This window comes from Chionomys nivalis, chromosome 16 (genome assembly GCF_950005125.1).
Source record: "Chionomys nivalis chromosome 16, mChiNiv1.1, whole genome shotgun sequence".
Taxonomy (NCBI): Eukaryota; Metazoa; Chordata; class Mammalia; order Rodentia; family Cricetidae; genus Chionomys; species Chionomys nivalis.
The window spans coordinates 32,739,303-32,756,685 of record NC_080101.1 but is presented as its reverse complement, the minus strand read 5'-3'; the positions used below and the strand labels follow the sequence as shown (position 1 = coordinate 32,756,685).

The 17,383-nt window shown below is 47.1% G+C and overlaps 1 protein-coding gene across 3 annotated transcripts in view; it reads right to left on the bottom strand.

Annotated features, from left to right (window-relative positions):
• The window catches only part of Mob3b (MOB kinase activator 3B), a 168,218-nt gene that overhangs the window by 23,247 nt on the left and 127,588 nt on the right, over window positions 1-17,383 (bottom strand). For all 3 annotated transcript variants that reach the window (XM_057790925.1, XM_057790927.1, XM_057790926.1), the window contains exon 3: window positions 9,853-10,055. In XM_057790925.1, the coding sequence (XP_057646908.1) occupies window positions 9,853-10,055 (203 nt within the window). The remainder of the gene's footprint in view (window positions 1-9,852; window positions 10,056-17,383) is intronic.

The window sequence follows — 17,383 nt, the reverse complement described above, 5'->3', positions numbered from 1 at the left end:
GCCTAGGAACAGTTCTGGGGACACTGGAAGCCACTGTGTAGGGAGGGGTAACAGTGGGCTGTAGCACGTTAGTGTTGAGGATAGAAGCTCCGAGTCAGTGATGCCGGACAGACTGCTTCACCGCTGGGACAGTCATGGCCAGAGTCACTGCACACATGTGACCTCGGATCTCTTGAAACAAGGGTGTTACAAGCAAGAATTTATTTTTAACTCTTTCGTTTAATTTTAGCTAAAGTCACCAGTGGCTTGTGACTACTATGTTGGTGACAACATCTAAAGAGCATTGCTCTTTAAAATCAGGAACTTCTAGCTCACCCTGGTTAGTTTCTATTGTCAACCTGACACATTCGAAAGTCACCAGGGATGTGACAGTCTCAACTGAGACATTGTTCAGATCTGACTGGCCTGTGGCTCATGTTTGTGAAGAGCTATCTTGATTAATAATTGACACAGGAGGGTCCAGTCCACTGTGGGCAGCGCCATCCCTAGGCAGGTGGGACTGGGCTGTATCAAAAAGCCAGCTAAGCATGAGCCAGGGAGTCACATTCTGGCATGGTCTCTGTTTCTTGCTTCCAGGTTCCTGCTTTGAATTCTTACCCTGACTTCCCTCAGTGCTGGACAGTTACTAGGAAGTACAAATGGAAATAAGCCCTTTTCTTCCTAAGTTGCTTTGGGTCCATGTTTTTATCACAGCAATAGAAAGGAAACCAGGGCAAGTTAGATGCATGATCCTAGTACTCAAGAGGCAGATGCAGGAAGACCATGAGTTCTAGGTCAGACTGAAGTGTAGAGTGAGACTCTAACTGAAAACAGCAAGAAGCCAGCAAGCCCACCCTGAGATTTTTCTTAAAGAATGAAGATATATCTTGTTTAATTATTACTCTGTGCTTGACTTGGTGGCTGACATGCGGCTGTCAGTTTGTTTGTTTATAAAGCTTATTAGCAGATATTCAGTAGAAGTTAGATCACATAAGACACTGGAGTTAGTATTCCCCACAGGGTCTCCATGGAGATGTATACCCACAAAGTGTTCTGTACCGAGCATGCATATTCGTGCATTAAAAAAAGCCAGCTCTGCAAACAGTTTCCTACTGTTCACCATGGAACCTCCATTTGGCATCCCTTAGATCGAGCAGCTTCTGCAAAATATACTTTGGGAGAGGCTGCAGTAGTCACAGTGGGACCGAGACGAAACCTCCTAGGTAGTTTCTAGGAGAAAGGGACCCTTGGTTTTCAATATAAACCCGCTGATCCAGTTTACTGGGTGGTGTAGAATATACCCTTTCCTAGCGCAAGCCAAAAGTAGTTGCTGACCCGTTTCCTTCCAGGGAACAGTGGCAGTGGGGCACGTGATTCCAGACACTGCCAGGCTGCTATCATGAACCGAGTAGGCCTATAGACCTGGAAGATCACTGGCAGCTGGGAAGCAGAAGAAACCACAAGCTAAAACAGAAGTAGTTACAAAAATGTATTAGTGTTTTAAAAGATTTTTTATTTTATATTTTAGGCCAAAAGGTTAGATACGGAGAATGTGCTGTGATTAGAATATCATCCTCCATACCAAGGATGCACTAATCCGAGATTTGAGGTACCGTGAACCAGGCCGGGTACGACTCCCGCAGGTAGGAAAGGAAAATATAAAGCATGAATCTGATTGACACTGGGGTAGAGACAGCTTCCTTAGTCACTCCTGGTTTTGTGTTTTGTAAATATTTGTTATTAGTAAAGAGGGTTAAGAATTAATGGCAAGGAAGAATAATGTCAGCAAATTTTTCCGTAGCTGTTGTCCATACACTTATGCTGAAATCCGATAAGCTTTGTAGAGGTCGAACCATGATTCGGATGAATTGTTTTCAACAAATCCCTGTTTGTTCTCTTTACAACTTGAAGTTGGAAAACAACAACAGAGGTCTTTTCAGAGCAAGTGGAGGAATCTGAACCTTTTATTTTCATTTAGTTTTAATTAACGTTAGTGGCCAGCCAGGAGAGAGGCCAACTCTGTTCTTGGTCCTGGCACCGAGGCTGGGTGAAGCTTCGGTCTTTGGTGCTGAGGTCTTAATGGCATAAAGCTTGATTTTTTTATTCTGATACATAAGTGATTCATGTTTGTAATAGAAAGCCTGGAAACCCCGAGGAATTATGTATAAGAAAGCTCTTTCTGTAGTTCTACTAAGAGAAGACCACAGCTGCCGACCTGGCGGCTACACTGACAGCTTCAGTGCCTGATGGGCTGAGGCAGGGAGACCCCAGATTTGCAGTCAGTCTAGGCTGCATAGCAAGACCCTGCCCCAAAAACAGAAACAAAAGTCTCCTTCAAAGCCAAACCCAAGTCTTTCAAGGCAAATAACAACGAGAGAACTACTTCACTTATTGCTGTATTGCCTTCTTCTTTATGGACATAAGGTTATTATTGACTCTGGAGTAGGGCTTCAGATCCTTCAAATCGGTTTTCATTGTTGAATACTATGTGCTATGTAAGTCTTCAGTTGGCATCATTTCGACTCTAACAAAATAATTTAGGTTGTAAAATAAATCAAACCACATCTCACCTATGATTTGATTAAAAACAGAACAATGTGATACTTCCCCACCTCACAACCAACCACCTACCATCCTACAAACCAGAACCCAAAGCTCCTGGACATCAATAGGGAAGAACTCATTGCTCTAGCAAAAATGTGTGAGTGATTCTGCACAATGCAATTAGTTGACAATAATTCTTTGCTATTTTTCAAAGACACACTTAAATAAATCTGCCAAAGTTCCTAAAATGATCCCTGGCAGGCACTCTGGCTCACCTCAGGGTACTTAGGCTGCCGTGAACACACTGATGTTACCCTGTAGACACACTCTCTCTCTCCTACATGAATCCACGGACACAGTGCATCATCTGAATTAGCAAAGTCTCATGAAGGCACACTCAGCTTTTCTATGGGCCAAGCACATCTCTCTGTTGCCATGATGAACTTCCAGGTACAACGAGGGAAGGTCATCTTGGACAAGAGATGGCAAGCCTGGTGGGACACAATGCCAAAGATCAGAATCTCAGTCTATCAAGCCTGGGCCACTCTAGAGTTGATGTCCTTTGAAAATGGGGAAACTGAGACCCAGAGGCATTACAAACCTCACCCAGGGTCGCACAAGTCATGAGGTAACACAAGAGTGGAAATGTCTCTCTACAGGCTGCAGCTCTTTCTTCTGCACTGGCTGTGTCCAAGGTTGAGCCATTCGGCTGGAAGTCCCGGAACCGCCTGACACGCGGCTGTCTGGAGGCTTCTGCCCAGATGATGCTCGGAAAGAAAGGATCCTTTGAGAAGCCCCACAATGGCTCTTCACCACCAGCTATTCAGGCAGCGCTTGGCTCACACCAAAGGCTCTGCTGCTCTTCACTCTGCTGACCTGATCTTGTGTTGCAGGTCAACCTTGGTTACCGGACCCAGCCAGGCTTCTCCAGGGGGAGTGGAAGCCTGACCTGGCCATCTCCTAGGGGAACGGGGTCAGTCCCTGAGTGGATCAAGATGAGACCCACTTCACGAGACAAGGCTTTCTACAACTTTGGTCCTCACATTATTTTTTCAAAGCTCCCACGTTAAAGTGGTAGTTTGGGTGCTGAAAACTATGACAGTGGTTAGGTAACAGGTATCTACCTAATGAGGACGGACTGAGTGATGAGCTTTGGTGTAACTCAATGTCAGTAATGAGGGATGGTGAAGCATGGGACCACATGTTCTCCCGTCTGAGGTAAAGGGTGAAGAGATGAAATCATACATATAATAGCTCAGCAGAGGGGCTGGTGAGATGACTCAGCAGGTGCGGGTACCTGCCACCAAGCCTGTCAGTCTGAGTTCGATCTCCGAACCCCAGATCGTAGAAGGAGAGAACCAGCTTCCTTAGACCAAGCTGTCCTGCAGCCTCCCCATGGGCCCTCTCTGGTCCCGTCCCATCAGACTCACAGAAGATGTGCTTTAGCAAGATCTTCAGCTGACTCCTCTATACAATGGAGTCTGAAACCAAGTCCTCATTTCGACGATTATTGTAATTCATGCATCCAGGATCAGGCTCTTAGACACCCATTTCAAAACACCACCCCGGGGAGCTTACGATGCACGTGGTGTGTGTGAACCACCTTCCTGATAACTGGAGATCTCCTGGCCCCAGCAGCTGGGGTAACCTTTGCTTTTTTGGCCTGCACCTCCAGGAGGCATCTTTAATGCCAGAGATAAGGAGTCCTGGTGAGCGACTAGGAGGGCCTTGCTTGTGTCAGGTCATTCAGGGGTCAGCAGGCACATTGGGATGAACTAACCCCCTCCTGCCTGTCACCAGCTTCTCACAGGAGCCTGTCAGCTCTTCAGTCACAGCACAGTGCTAACAGCCCTCTTTGAGTTTGCTTTTGTTTTTAGTGAAAGGCCATCAAAACCCTGTGCTCGCTCTTCTTGCTTGCTAATGATAATTCTGATTAGATCAATACTATCAGCTGACTCCCAGGGCAGCCAGGGCCAACGGCAACCTCCTTATCCAATCAAGGCCTGGCCCATTTCCCAATTACCAGCACCATTTAAGCTTCCTCTCCTACAACTGTGAACTTGCTTGAATTCGGTCATCTTCAGATGAGAAATGGATTATCTTGTCATTCCACCAGCCATCCCCTCCCCGTTGGACAGCAAGCAGAATGGCATGTGTTTCTCTGGGTTCCCAGGCTGCTGGCTGGCTGAGAGGCTCTGTTAGGTCTCAGCTGGGGCCATCAGGCAAGCTCTGGAGGTGGAAAGTCCTAATGGCCTTCACTAGTCTGGCCAGGGCAACCTCTTCCCAGTGTCAAAATTTCAAATTGATTTCCTACTCAGAGCCTGACAGGATGAACAATTGCCCCAGTTCGCTGCAGACCAAGGTTTTCCCAGGTCTTCCAGCACTCGGATAGAGAGGGCCGGCTACCTGGGGTCTGGGGCACCAGGACACTGAGGCGGGATGAGAGCATTCAACATTTCCCAGGTGAGTTCATCTGTCATCTGGGCAGAGAATGTCGAGGTGTTGTAGCCATTTTATTCTGTCAGGTCTATAGTTTAAACACACCCCTTCATGGCTCTGTATCTTAATTTGCTTTTATTCTCTATTATAAATCAGTCAGGATGAAGCTTTAGTCCCCATAAATGTGTTAAGTGCAATTATGAAATAAGGTGGTACCAGGGAGGAATGGCTCTATGTAATCCTTCGTAACAGAGGTACCTCATCCTTAAACGACTCTTCCCAAATTACAAACAAAAACCAAAAAACATTTCAAGTATTTATTATGTACCAAGCATGGGCAATTCAGGACTATATTTTATTTAGTAGCTGTCCTCACAGGACTGACAACCCAAGGGAGATACAGAAACAAAGACAGCTAACTATGTTTGCTCCGAGGCTACCTAAGGAATCACTAGGATGGATGAAAAGTCACGAGAATCAGGGAAGGGAGAAGTGGGGTTGTACTACTTACTGAGTACTAATTACTGTGAATTCATTATCTGACTTAATAGCTAACATTTCTTAAGTACTGACTGTGTGTTGCCTTAAGTACTGACTGTGTGTGCCTAATCTTTAATTTTTGTAATTCCATTATGGGGACTCCGTGAATGAGGAAAATGATGGCTTCAAAAACTGAGTGTCTTGTTAAAGGTTACAAGTTAGTAAGCGAAGGTTTGGGGTTCGAGCCCTGGGGTTGGGTCTTACGCTGGCTGTGTGTGATTCTGAGTGTCCTACCCTTGTGAGGTCCTGGACCCTCCACAGAAGCCATGTGCTAGATGCTCCGCTGGCACTGCTCCAGTGCGATCAGCTGACCCTTGTCACGGAAGGCTGTGCCCACCCATGGGAGATGGGAAGACCCAGGTGAGGCTCCAAGTTCCCCCCTGTGGAACGCTAAGCCTGACTCCCCCAATGGCCCACTGACGTTGGAGGACTTCTGGGAACGCTGCTGTTTTGAAGGAAATTGGCTGAACAAATGCTGTCCTTTGACCTCTTGCTGCACTACACTCTGAAGAATGCACGACCAGAATTTGAAGACAAAGTCCTGGTTATTCATCCTCTGGGGATGCAGAAGATACTCGTGATTGCATATTTTCTAGGCTTTGTTGTAAATGTCCGCCAAACACACCTCTCTTATATAAACCATAATATCTCAACAATTTGCTTTGAACATATAGAGTAGCTGGACTATCCAAAATAAAAATACACGGATTTGGGGGCAGTGAGATGTTTCAATGAGTACAGGCCTCTGCCACCAAGCTAGATGTCCTGATCCTGGGAGCCAGGATGAAAGGAGAGAACTGACTGCCACAGTTGTTCTCTGCCTCCCACATATGTGTGCACGTGTGTGCAGCTGCGTACAAAAACTAACACACATCTAAACATAAGCACACTCCCCCCACAATAAATAAGAGTAAGAAAATACTGTACCGATTGAAGCGTATTGATTTGATTGATATGCTAACTCTGATTATGTTACGTACTTTGCAACTCTGCAACATTAGACGTAGAGTCAGGTAATTCCAGCAACATCAACGAACACTAGGTCATGAGTGCCAAGCCACAGGTACAAACAACACTCTTAGTGATCTGCCCAGCAGATGAGCCTGGCACGATATAATTGCTATGGGTTCTTAGAATTATTTTATTCTATGTGTGTGGGTATTTCTCCTGCATATATGTCTGTGCACCGTGTGCATACTCAGTGCCCACAAAAGACAGAAGAGGTTGTCGAATTTCCTGGAACTGGTGTTGCAGACAGCTGTGAACTGCCGCGAAGGTGCTAGAAGTCAAACCCGGTCCTCTGGAAGAGCGGCCAGGGCTCTGAACAGCAGGGCTCTGAATAGCCCCTGTTGTTGCTATTTTGGGAAAAGGTTCTCTCTACAGCGCCTTGATTGGCCTGGAACTGACCATGTAGACTCAAAATTGCAGCAATCCTCCTGAGGATGCCTCTCGAGTGTTGGGATTACGGGCATGCATCACCACGCCTGGCCATCACGTGATCACTAGACTCATAAACATTCACGGTGTCCAGTCCTGTACAAACTTGGGGGGGGGCACCCACTACTTCTTCTCTTGTCACTTCTACTAACAGCTCCCAGTGAGAACAATCATGTTTTTTCTCCCAGGCCCCCAAAGAAGTTCTTTCTAGAATACTGACTTATTCAGAGTCTGGCTGGGAGGCTGCAAGACGGCTCCTGGCACTACCAGGTTCTCTGGCTCCTGGGGCCTTTCTTCAGGAACAGAATACAATGGAGAGAATTTAGATGGCAGAGAAAGACTTTCTCTCCTTGCTGATTTCCCCCACAGTAGCCTTTATGCTTCTGTGCACAAGGGAGAACTTGACGCTCAGCCCTGTCCATCTAACGTCTCTACGTTAACTAAGCATAAACTTCTGGTGGCCTCTGCGGACTTGTTCCTGTCTACCTGGGTGTGGCCCAGCCACAGCTGCTTTTGTGTCTCTTTACTCACAACCCCCCCCCCCACGTCCTTGACATTTTCTGAGATTAGCTTTATCAACAGTTTCCAGCGCTCACACTCCCGAGTTGTTTGCACAACCTTTTACTCTCGGGCTGGTTATTTACGCCCAGCAGTCTCGATACTGAACAAACTAGCAAACCCACCACCAACGCCTTTAGCCTTATTTTCACAGAAGTCCTACAGCGACGCTCAGAGATCACTTGGTGGCTGTCCCGAAAGCTTCCTGAGAACCCAATGGAAAGAAAGTGAAGATGACCACCTATTCTTTAGCCAACAACGTGAGGGACATCTCAACTGCATGCAAAGTAAACGGTTTGGTGTGTATTCCGGGGTGTAATTCTAGACCACGAATTAGACTCCTAATTCATAGCAGAAGATCCACCACCATTTTCTTCACTAGACATAGATACACTACATGTAGAGCTAATATGGCTTTCATTTTTTAATCTTTATTTTATTTTTGCATTTTGCTTCTTTAATCCCTGGGATCTTGCTGACCTCGAGAGGGACCCCCTCCCACACACACTAGTTAATACCTGAGAAAGCAAACTGTTGACTCACAGTTGTACACAGACACACAGACACAGCCAATATAAACCAGCCAGTCTAGAGCCCACAGCCAAGCACCTCCCACATTAGGCTGTCAGACCAATGACTGCAGGGCAAGTAACAGGCGGACTGAAGGGCCTGCGTGCCGGAGGCTGCTGAGATCCTTCAAATGAGTATACCTTACACCGGTTTGTCTGCCCGCTCTGGTTCCTCCCCATCTGCTGCTTCCCCACACAGTTGGGCTCAGCTCTTATTAGGAGGCTATGTGAATATAACACAGTATCTTTCTGGGCATAGTCATGTGAGCTGTTGATCTCAGATACCCAAATAATAATAAAACATCACTTCAATTGTGCAGACAAAGAAAGGAGGGGAAAGAGGAGGGCAGACACCTGGGCTCTTTTGGTCAACATTCAAAAAGACTCGGATAAAGCTTGTTTGGCCAACTGTATTTAGCAAAGCTACATTTTTAACTCTCTCAAGAAAAAAAAAACATGATTTTAATATAAAGTAATGTATCCTACTGGGTAGGGAGGGACTCACTAGCGTCACTGGGGCTACCTGTGAGAACAGCATCCACATTAAAGTGTACCTGTCACAAAGGTTTCGAGGGTCTTTGATCTCTCGAGCACATGCTAAAGCCAATGGTGAAAGGTACTTTTGAAGAAAATAAACACAGGGCACAGAGGGACAGCTCAGTGGTTAAAAGCACCTGCCGCTCTTTCAGGATTCAGGTTGGATTCCCAGCACCCACGTGGCAACTCACAACCACCTGTAACTCCAGTTCCAGGGGAATTGAGACCCTCCTCTGGCCTCCACAGGCACCCTACCGCTCACACGGTGCACTGTGCGTGCATATATGCAAGCAAAACACACATACACAAAACAAAAATAAATCTCTTTTAAAAACAATAGAACAAAAGCAGACTCCACTCATCCGTATTACAAAGCTAGAGCTTAATCTCAAATGTTCTTAATCGCAAATGATCTACCCATGATGACTTCACCCCAGGGGATTTGGGATAAGGAGCAAATTCCCTATGACACAGAACTCTTCCTTAGGACTTGCTTTTCTCGGTGTCTGACTTTGTGTGCCCAGCAGCCGTCAGGCAGCAGGTGTTCAATGATCATTTACTGACTAAAGAAAGTAATGTTTCTGAGCATCACTGTCACTAGTAGTGACAGACCACAGAAGTGGCTCAGTCCGGCGGTGGTAGTACACGCCTTTAATCCTAGCACTTGGGAGGAGGTAGAAACAGGCGAATCTCTGAGTTCAAGGCTAGCCTGGTCTACAGCTCAAGAGTTCCAGGACAGCCAGGGCTACATAGAGAGACCTTGCCTTGAAAAACCAAAAACCAGGGGGCTGGAGAGATGGCTCAGCAGTTAGTTAAGAGCACTGGCTGCTCTTCCAGAGGTCCTGAGTTCAATTCCCAGCAACCACATAGTGGCTCACAAGCATCTGTAATGAGATCTGGCGCCCTCTTCTGGCCTGCAGGTATATATGCAGACAGAACACTGTATACATAATGAATAAATATATCTTAAAAAAAAACACACCAAAAACCAAAAGAAAAAAAAGTGTCTCTATGATTTTAGAGTTGAGTATTAAATCTAGCTTCCTTGGCCCAAATCATTATATAGGAATAATATCAACACATTATCACCTCCCGGAGAGCAACTTCCGACATTTACATGGTTGCAGTAGACATTTTGATGCACTCTGGCTGGCCCTTTGATGATCACTGAACATTGTCTAACTCTGCAGCTCCCTCCTATCCCCCCCCCCCGCTTTCCATAGCTCTCACGTACTGCCGAGACACTTACCAAGGGCTCGAGCTCTTTGCGGTCTATGAGGTTCATTTCCGTGACGAAGTAATAGAAATGTTTGTAGCAGGTGTTGACATGCGCCTCTGCCCCCATCACAATGACCCGGTCAAAGTGGTGGATGTAGACATGGACGAAGACCCGAAACAGGCGGCACAGGATCTTCTTGCAGATCTGAAGGAAGTTCTTTGGGAAGGGCACACCTAGAGGAACAGAAAGAAAGATGTATGAAGACACTAGGAAGGGTCTTTTCGACCCTTATTTCCAAGAAAAGAAAAATGGTGGCTGGGGGCGGGGTGCTGCAGTGGGGAGGCGGAACTGGTACTCCTTACCACCAGAGAGGACCCCAAGGGAAAAAGTACTGTACCTGATTAAAGAGCACAAGTGGGTGGCTGCTCAACTCCAGTCACCAGTGGCCAGAGGAGAATGAAGGCTCACTTGGGATTTTTCAAGGTAATTTCAGAAGTCTGGAGTTTTATGTAAACCCGTTGCCTTTTAAGACGGCTAACAATTCATCAGAAGTTTTGAAAATTCCTGCCGTTAAAACAAAACATCTCTCTACCACTAGATGTACCTCACAAAGCTGCCCATTTACAAATTTCCATTCAAAGTGCGTTTCCCTTCCAAGGTGGACAATTCACAGACGGTGTGCGCCCCACTCCCTCCCCCCATCTCTTTGAGGGGCTATGTTTTCGTGATGCAGAGAGAGCAGGTGGCTGGAAGAGGCCCTCAAATTCCCCAGTCTGGTGACCAAAACTTCCAGCTGGGTGGAGGCAGCAAGCAGCAGACTGGCACCTCCCCTCTCCCTCTGAAAGCTACGCACACTCTTGCTGTTTACCCTGCCTTTAGTAGGAACCCAGCTGTAATGGACTTCAAAGTCAAACAGACTTTGCTTGAATTCCTACTCGCCTCCCACCCCCTTCCCAGCTCTATGACCAGGGCCAGTTATTTAACCTTTGGTTTCTCAGCTCTAAAGGAGGGGTCAGAGCAAGGCTTTTCTTGCTCTGCGGTGGGGAGGGTGTCACCGTGTGTAAGACTATCCTACAGTGCCTAGAATATAGCAGGAGCTCACAAATGGGGATGACCCTATCCCTCTGCATCCAGTCACTGTTATGAGGAAAATTTCCTTGTCCAGAAAAGACAGGTGAGATCACCAGCTTCCAGATCACTGTAGAGTTCTATCGTATGGATGCCCCAGGTCCTCAGAGCCTGCAGTCTGCTGTTCTCGCTCTACAGGAACCAGGGGCAGTTATCTGCCATGAGACGCTCTGTCAGGGGACTCTCCTGGTATCCTCCTCCCTCCAGGGCACAACAGGAGAGACAGAATCTGTCTGGCATCGGGTTGTGATGGAATCTGCCTCTCCAGGTCCCTTTGAGGATACCAGCTCTTCTTGAAAGTCAAAGTCAATGCATTGAACAAACTCAGGGAGAATGTGGGTGCAGTGTGGTGGCTGATCGATGTGGCAACAGGTGCTAGGATCCACGGATGAGGCAAACCCAGGGCAAAGACGGGGTGGGGGCAGCTACTTGAGTTTTAGAGCTTTCTCTGGTGAAATAGGGCCACTAAACTGCCACTGAATACCGAGAGAGAGCACCCAGAATCTTCCAAAGAGTATCCTACAGATATGACGGACTTCCTCTAAGACAAGTGAGGGAAGCTGCAGAAGACTGAATAAGCCATCATTCCCTGTAAGGTAGTTTAATTATTCCCATTTCACAGATGAGTAACGCAGAGGCTCTGAAGTATTGGCTATAGTCACACGACAGGGTGGCTGGGATCTCAAATTGGCCAAATTCTAAAACCCAAAGTACAGGTACCTTTGCAGTTTGACTTGCATTGAGACCCGTAGGAGACATAGCACTCAACGGCCCAGCATAATGAAGTATTTGAAATTTACTCTTCAACAGCACAGGGGCACAAACAAGCAAACAACGGATGACAGAGAGGGTAGGGCAGGAAGAAGTCCACGGCATCAGGAGATGCCATCCCAGGAACAGGTCAGCAATGGATACTTAGTTGCCAATGGGGAGGGGTGGTTTTGGAAGAACGGAGAACTTTGTAATGTAGAATAAGTTTGTCTAGCCTGTAGGGTAGAAAGAAAGAACGTGAACGCTGCATATTTTCCATAAGCTTTTCATGTGTATGTCTTGCCTAGAGACTAGTTTTACAAACGGTGGAAGTATTTCATACTTCGGTTCTACTTTTTAAAGTCTCTGGCACAAGGGAGGCAGGGAATGTATCAACCAAAGCAGATCAAGAAAGAATAGTGGTCTTGTTTCAGTAATACGTGAACTCAGCACTTCCTGTTTTAGAGAGGGGAAGGCCCACAGCAGAGATGGGAGCTTTTTTTGCCAGTCATTGTATAGTTTTGACATGGGATGCTGCGTGCTGTTTCTGAAAGAAGGGAGAACTTTGTAATGAAGAACATTGTCAAGCCTGTAGGGGAGGAAGAAAGAATTTGAAATTTCCTTTTCTTAATCATTAACTCTATTATTCTTTCAATCAAGGTTTCCAGCTGGTAAAAGAAAATTCAGTCACTGCATTCAATCAGAAAGGTATGTTGACAGTGTTCACCAGCAGTCTCCGCTGCAGCAGAGGCATGTATTAGGACAGGGATCGCCAGCAGTCTCCGCTGCAGCAGATGCATGTCTTAGGGCAGTGTTTACCAGGAGTCTCCGCTGCAGCAGATGCATGTCTTAGGGCAGGGATCACCAGCAGTCTCCGCTGCAGCAGATGCATGTCTTAGGACAATGTTCACCAGCAGTCTCCGCTGCAGCAGAGGCATGTCTTAGGGGTTTGGAGTTAAACTTTGACTTTATGATAACCCAGCCAAATGTGTAACAATCATTCTGAACAGGTAGATAAGAATTGAGATAGGAAATGAGAAAGATGGCTGGCAGATCTCCGTGACTTACAGCTGATAACTGAGTCTATCTCTCATCCTGTGACTCTCAGATTAAAGCCGGGAAATCTTAGGATTCCAAGAAGAGAACATACTCAGATGAGTGATCTATGAAGAAGCGACAGACAAAAACCCGGGACTTGGATGACCTTGGGTCCTCTGATGGATGACCTTGGGTCATGCGGTGTGCAGAGGTCTTCACAAATGGACCAGTACTGAAGCAGAATTAGTGAACCTAAAGTAGAGCTAGGATGAGCTCAGATTCCAGAATGAGAGGAGGAAGCATGTCCGGGCAGAGGTCAGGATCCAAGGCACTCACTCAGGAGGTTCCCAGCGGGACTCTGTTCCAGGCTGGGAAGGAGGCAGGCAGGCCAGAGAACTGGAGCAAGAGTGAGGTGGGTCTGAGGGCTGGGTGCTGACGAGACAGCTCTGCAGCCCTGGCTGCTGATCCAGAGGTCTTGGTACTCTGTCAGGAGCCAGCATCCAAACGAAGCCCTGCCTGGTTTATGAATTGTCTAACCACAACGTCAGATCTCCCGGCCACATTCAGAGAGAGAGCTAAACCTAGCACAGATTGTAACTTCTCGGGGGCCTCTGTGTGCAGACTTCCCTTTCATCTCTGACTTAGTAAATCTCTTCTCTCCCAAAGAAAATTAAATAAAAATTCCAGGAAATTCTGAGCTTTAACCCATTTTTTTCTTGCTTGCTTTTTCTTTCCTCTACCCTCCCTGCTACTAGTTCCTTTTCAGACTCTTCTAAAGAAAACCAAATTGTGGCTTGTGTGATCCCTCTTTTATAAACGAGAGAGAGAGAGAGAGAGAGAGAGAGAGAGAGAGAGAGAGAGAGAGCGCTTCAGAGAAGACAGAAGGCTGACAAAGGGTTTAAAGGTGGACAAGACCTAAACACAGTTTCGGAGCTATGAGATGTTCATTCTTTCCCCTGGTGAGAAAAGTCAACGCTTGGCAATGAGACTGTGGCTGTGGTCAGTGGTGGCTGAAACCTGGGCTCTGGAGGGGCAGAGCAGGAGAACCTGTCTCTGCAGACTTTAGAGAACTCTCTCCAAATATAAGTTCCGCAAGCAACCTGTTGATTCCTCCGCCCTTGTAGACACCTAGACAATGACTGTTCTTCCTTATGGCATCTGCTCTCTTTCTCTTGAGGTCTTCTTGTGCAAGTCACAGACCATAGCACAGTTATTAAGAATCCTGCTTTGGGACTATGCCTTACATAAAGACAGGGGCTGCATCAGTCTCCCCCACAGATGATTTGTTATTGCCCAGCATAGAGCCTGGGCAGGATGGCTATGAATTGTTTAAATGATTCTCCGGGCAGGGTGGAGCTCTTCTGCCATGCCTGACAGTGGCGTCAAAGCTTGGAAAGAGACAGGACCAACTCAGGGCTTCCAGAGCTTCCAGGACTTGAGACGAAAGGGGTTTGAACTCAAGTGTGCAAATTCTAGAGACCGTTGCTTTCCACCTTGCTGGGAAGCTTCACAAAGTTCTCACGGCTCCTTTGATCCCATCCAATTGGCAGGATCAAAGAAGCAAACTTGATAGAAGATGAAGGTGGAACACGGTAGCCTGGCTTTTATTTACTTCTCCAAACCTGCGTGTCGGGGCTAGGGCACTGGCTAAACATCTGGCTTGGACATCGATCGTACCTGTGTCAGATTCCAGCTGTGGAATCTTCATGCTGCTCACCTTGGGGCAGGCTATTTTAACTCCCAGGAGACTTAGTATCCTTAGCAGAGGGATGGTGACCCTGCCATGTGTGGTTGAAGCTCAGAGCAGGCAGACACAGAGAAGGCCCACGGTGATGGTGCCAGGTGGTCCAATTGCTATAGCCAACTTCTCCTTGTCACAGTTCAGATGCTATCAAGGGAGGCAAATGAACCAGGACAGGTGAAGATGCTCTTTCCCCAACAACAAAGCTTTTTCTGAAAAGCCAGTTTGGAAGAAAACTGATATGGGGGCGTACCATATGAACTGTCCAAGGAGCTTGTCATGAAACCTAACGCCCCAGTTGAACCCTTAGAGACCCCAATCTCATGTCAGTCACAACTAGAAATGTCCACCTTTCTCCTCGAAGCCACCCTGCAGGTTTGAGGGCATTTGTGCTATCCTTTTTGTCTTTGGAGTCCAGTAATAGGAGTGTGCACGTGAAAATCCCTCCACAAGTCATAAAAATCACTCATTCTTAATAGCTCACATAGAAAAACAATATCCCACACATGTGAGAAAAGAAAACAGACTTCTTCTGGCAGCAGCGCTGGGAACACACCATTTCCAGAATTCTTGCAAGACACAATGCCGCTGGATCAGGAAGGCGGGAGAAACGAGCACAGATGTTTCTTAAGACTCTGCATCCTCTCTTTGTTTACTCGCTTGCTCTTCCCACCCAGCCGCATTGCCCGGCCTCCCGAAAACAGTTCTCATTCTCATCCGCAGAAGCCTCCCATTCTCAGGATGCTCAGGCGCTCACGCAGCTGCAGGGACGGAGCTCTCTGAGCAGATGTTTTGTATTATCTCGGTGTGCGCCTCGAGAAAGTGTCTGTTCGCTCTGCCAAAGAAAACAATTGCGTGGAGCAAGACTTTGTTCTTCTGCCTAAAAAGAAAAAAACGTCCCCAAACAAGCTGACAGCTGCAAATGGTTAGAAAGAAACCGGCCACCCCTCGACTCTTCATGTCCCTTTCTCTCCCCTTCCCCAGCCCCTTTGTGTTGCCCTCTGGTCTCTCACAGTGGTTGGAGCCAAAGAAAGGGGAAGATTAACATGTGATTATATGTTTGAAACAGATTATTAATTCGTTCAGACATGCTATTTGCCAGGCATAGAAAGTACTGTTTCAGTCGTACAAAGGAGCAACTGTAAACACAGTACGCATCTTCCGCATCTCCAGCACCACTACCCAGCTACTGCAGGCTGCCCCTCACCCACACATGTCTCCTGGACGGTTGCCTCTGTTCTGGACTGTCACAGTATAGACACAGACCGGGGAAGATTCCAGAAAACTGAAGCACAGAAGTGATCGGAAGAAATGAAGGAAAGACGGAGGCAGGCAGGCAGGCAGGCTATTTCTAGGTAGCTTGGGAAAGGAGTGGTGGCCTAGGAATGTGATCTCAGCACACAAAAAGGATCAAGACCTTCTCTTGGATGTGATATTTGAGTACCCTCACAAATAAAATATCCTTTATTCACTAGGAGAGTCTTCCATTTTTGTGCGAAGGATCATCAATACCACACCTTGTCTAGGCGGTTTCCATTTCTAAACCCTTCGCCCCTCCCCCAGCTCATGCCACCAGCATTGCTACCTGCAGCACCTCCTGCAAGGTGCATGCAGCTCCCCTACCAGGCCCCCTTATTTTATTAGTGCAGCTCTCTCTCCACCTGGCAGGTGGGAAACCTTCCTAAGGGGCTAACCGGACCAAGACCTCTGTCCGTACAGAACTCTAAGGCCACTAGCTTCCTGCCTCCAGGGTGAAACCAAAGCTATTAAATGTGATTTTACACACATGCACCTCTCTATCTGCAGAGAGTCACCTCTGGATCTTACAGTCTGCAGTTCTACTGCAGCTCTTAGGAGCCAAGATTCTTCCGCTTGCGTCTGACTCCAGGCTTAGCTAGATTTCTTGCCACATACCAGAGTTTTGGTTTGGGGGCTTTGTGTTTTCTTTTGTAGACAATTAGTTTTATATCTACATGTCTGCCTGCATGTCAGTATGTACAGCACATGCATGCCTGGTATCCATGGGAGCCAACAGAGGGCAGTGGATCCTCTGGGATTGGAGATGACAGAAGGTGGCGAGACGCTGTTGAAAAAGCCAGGAACCGAACCTGAGTCCTCTTGCAAGAACATCAAATGCCCTTAACCACTGACCCATCTCTTCACCAGCAGCCCCCTTCAAGAATAGGTTTTAAAAAATTGAATGATGTGTATTCACAGTGGAGAGGGCACTAGAGAGCAGTGTCTGAGGAGTGCCATTGAGCTGGAGTTATAGGAAGCCGCGAGCCACCTCACGTAGGTGCTGAGACTCGCAACTGTTCTGTGCATGAGCAGCCCAGGCTCTTCACCTGTGAGCCAGCCCTGCAGTGCCCCGTGGATTGTTGTCTGGCTAACTCCCATTTGCTATACAAACTTCAACTAAAGTATTATTCCCTCCAGAATGTTCTCCCGGCTCACCCCACCCTCATCTAGTTGCCTAGCACCCTGTATTTCTCCCATGTTCGTACTTAACATAGTATCTTATATTGTCCCCACCCCCCACCTTTGGTTGCTCTTTTCCCTAGAAGACTACAACATTTGTAGCATCAGAGAATGTATCTGTTCACAGTTACATCTCTGTCAGCTACTGTAGCCAGCGTGCGATGATTCTCAGGAAGCATTCATTGAGGAAATACAAGTTATGATCCTCCTCCTCAAATTCACATGGTGAGTCTTCACTGTCCCCAAATGATAATATTGGCAGGGGATGGTGACAATAAGATCAGGAGAGAGGCAATTTCATAAATGGTCTTAGCCCCTCCCTAACCACCTTGGTGTAGCCGGGCATGGCGGTGCATGCCTTTAATGCCAGGCAGAGGCAGGCACATCTCTGAGTTCGAGGCCAGCTTGGTTTACCGAGTGAGTTCC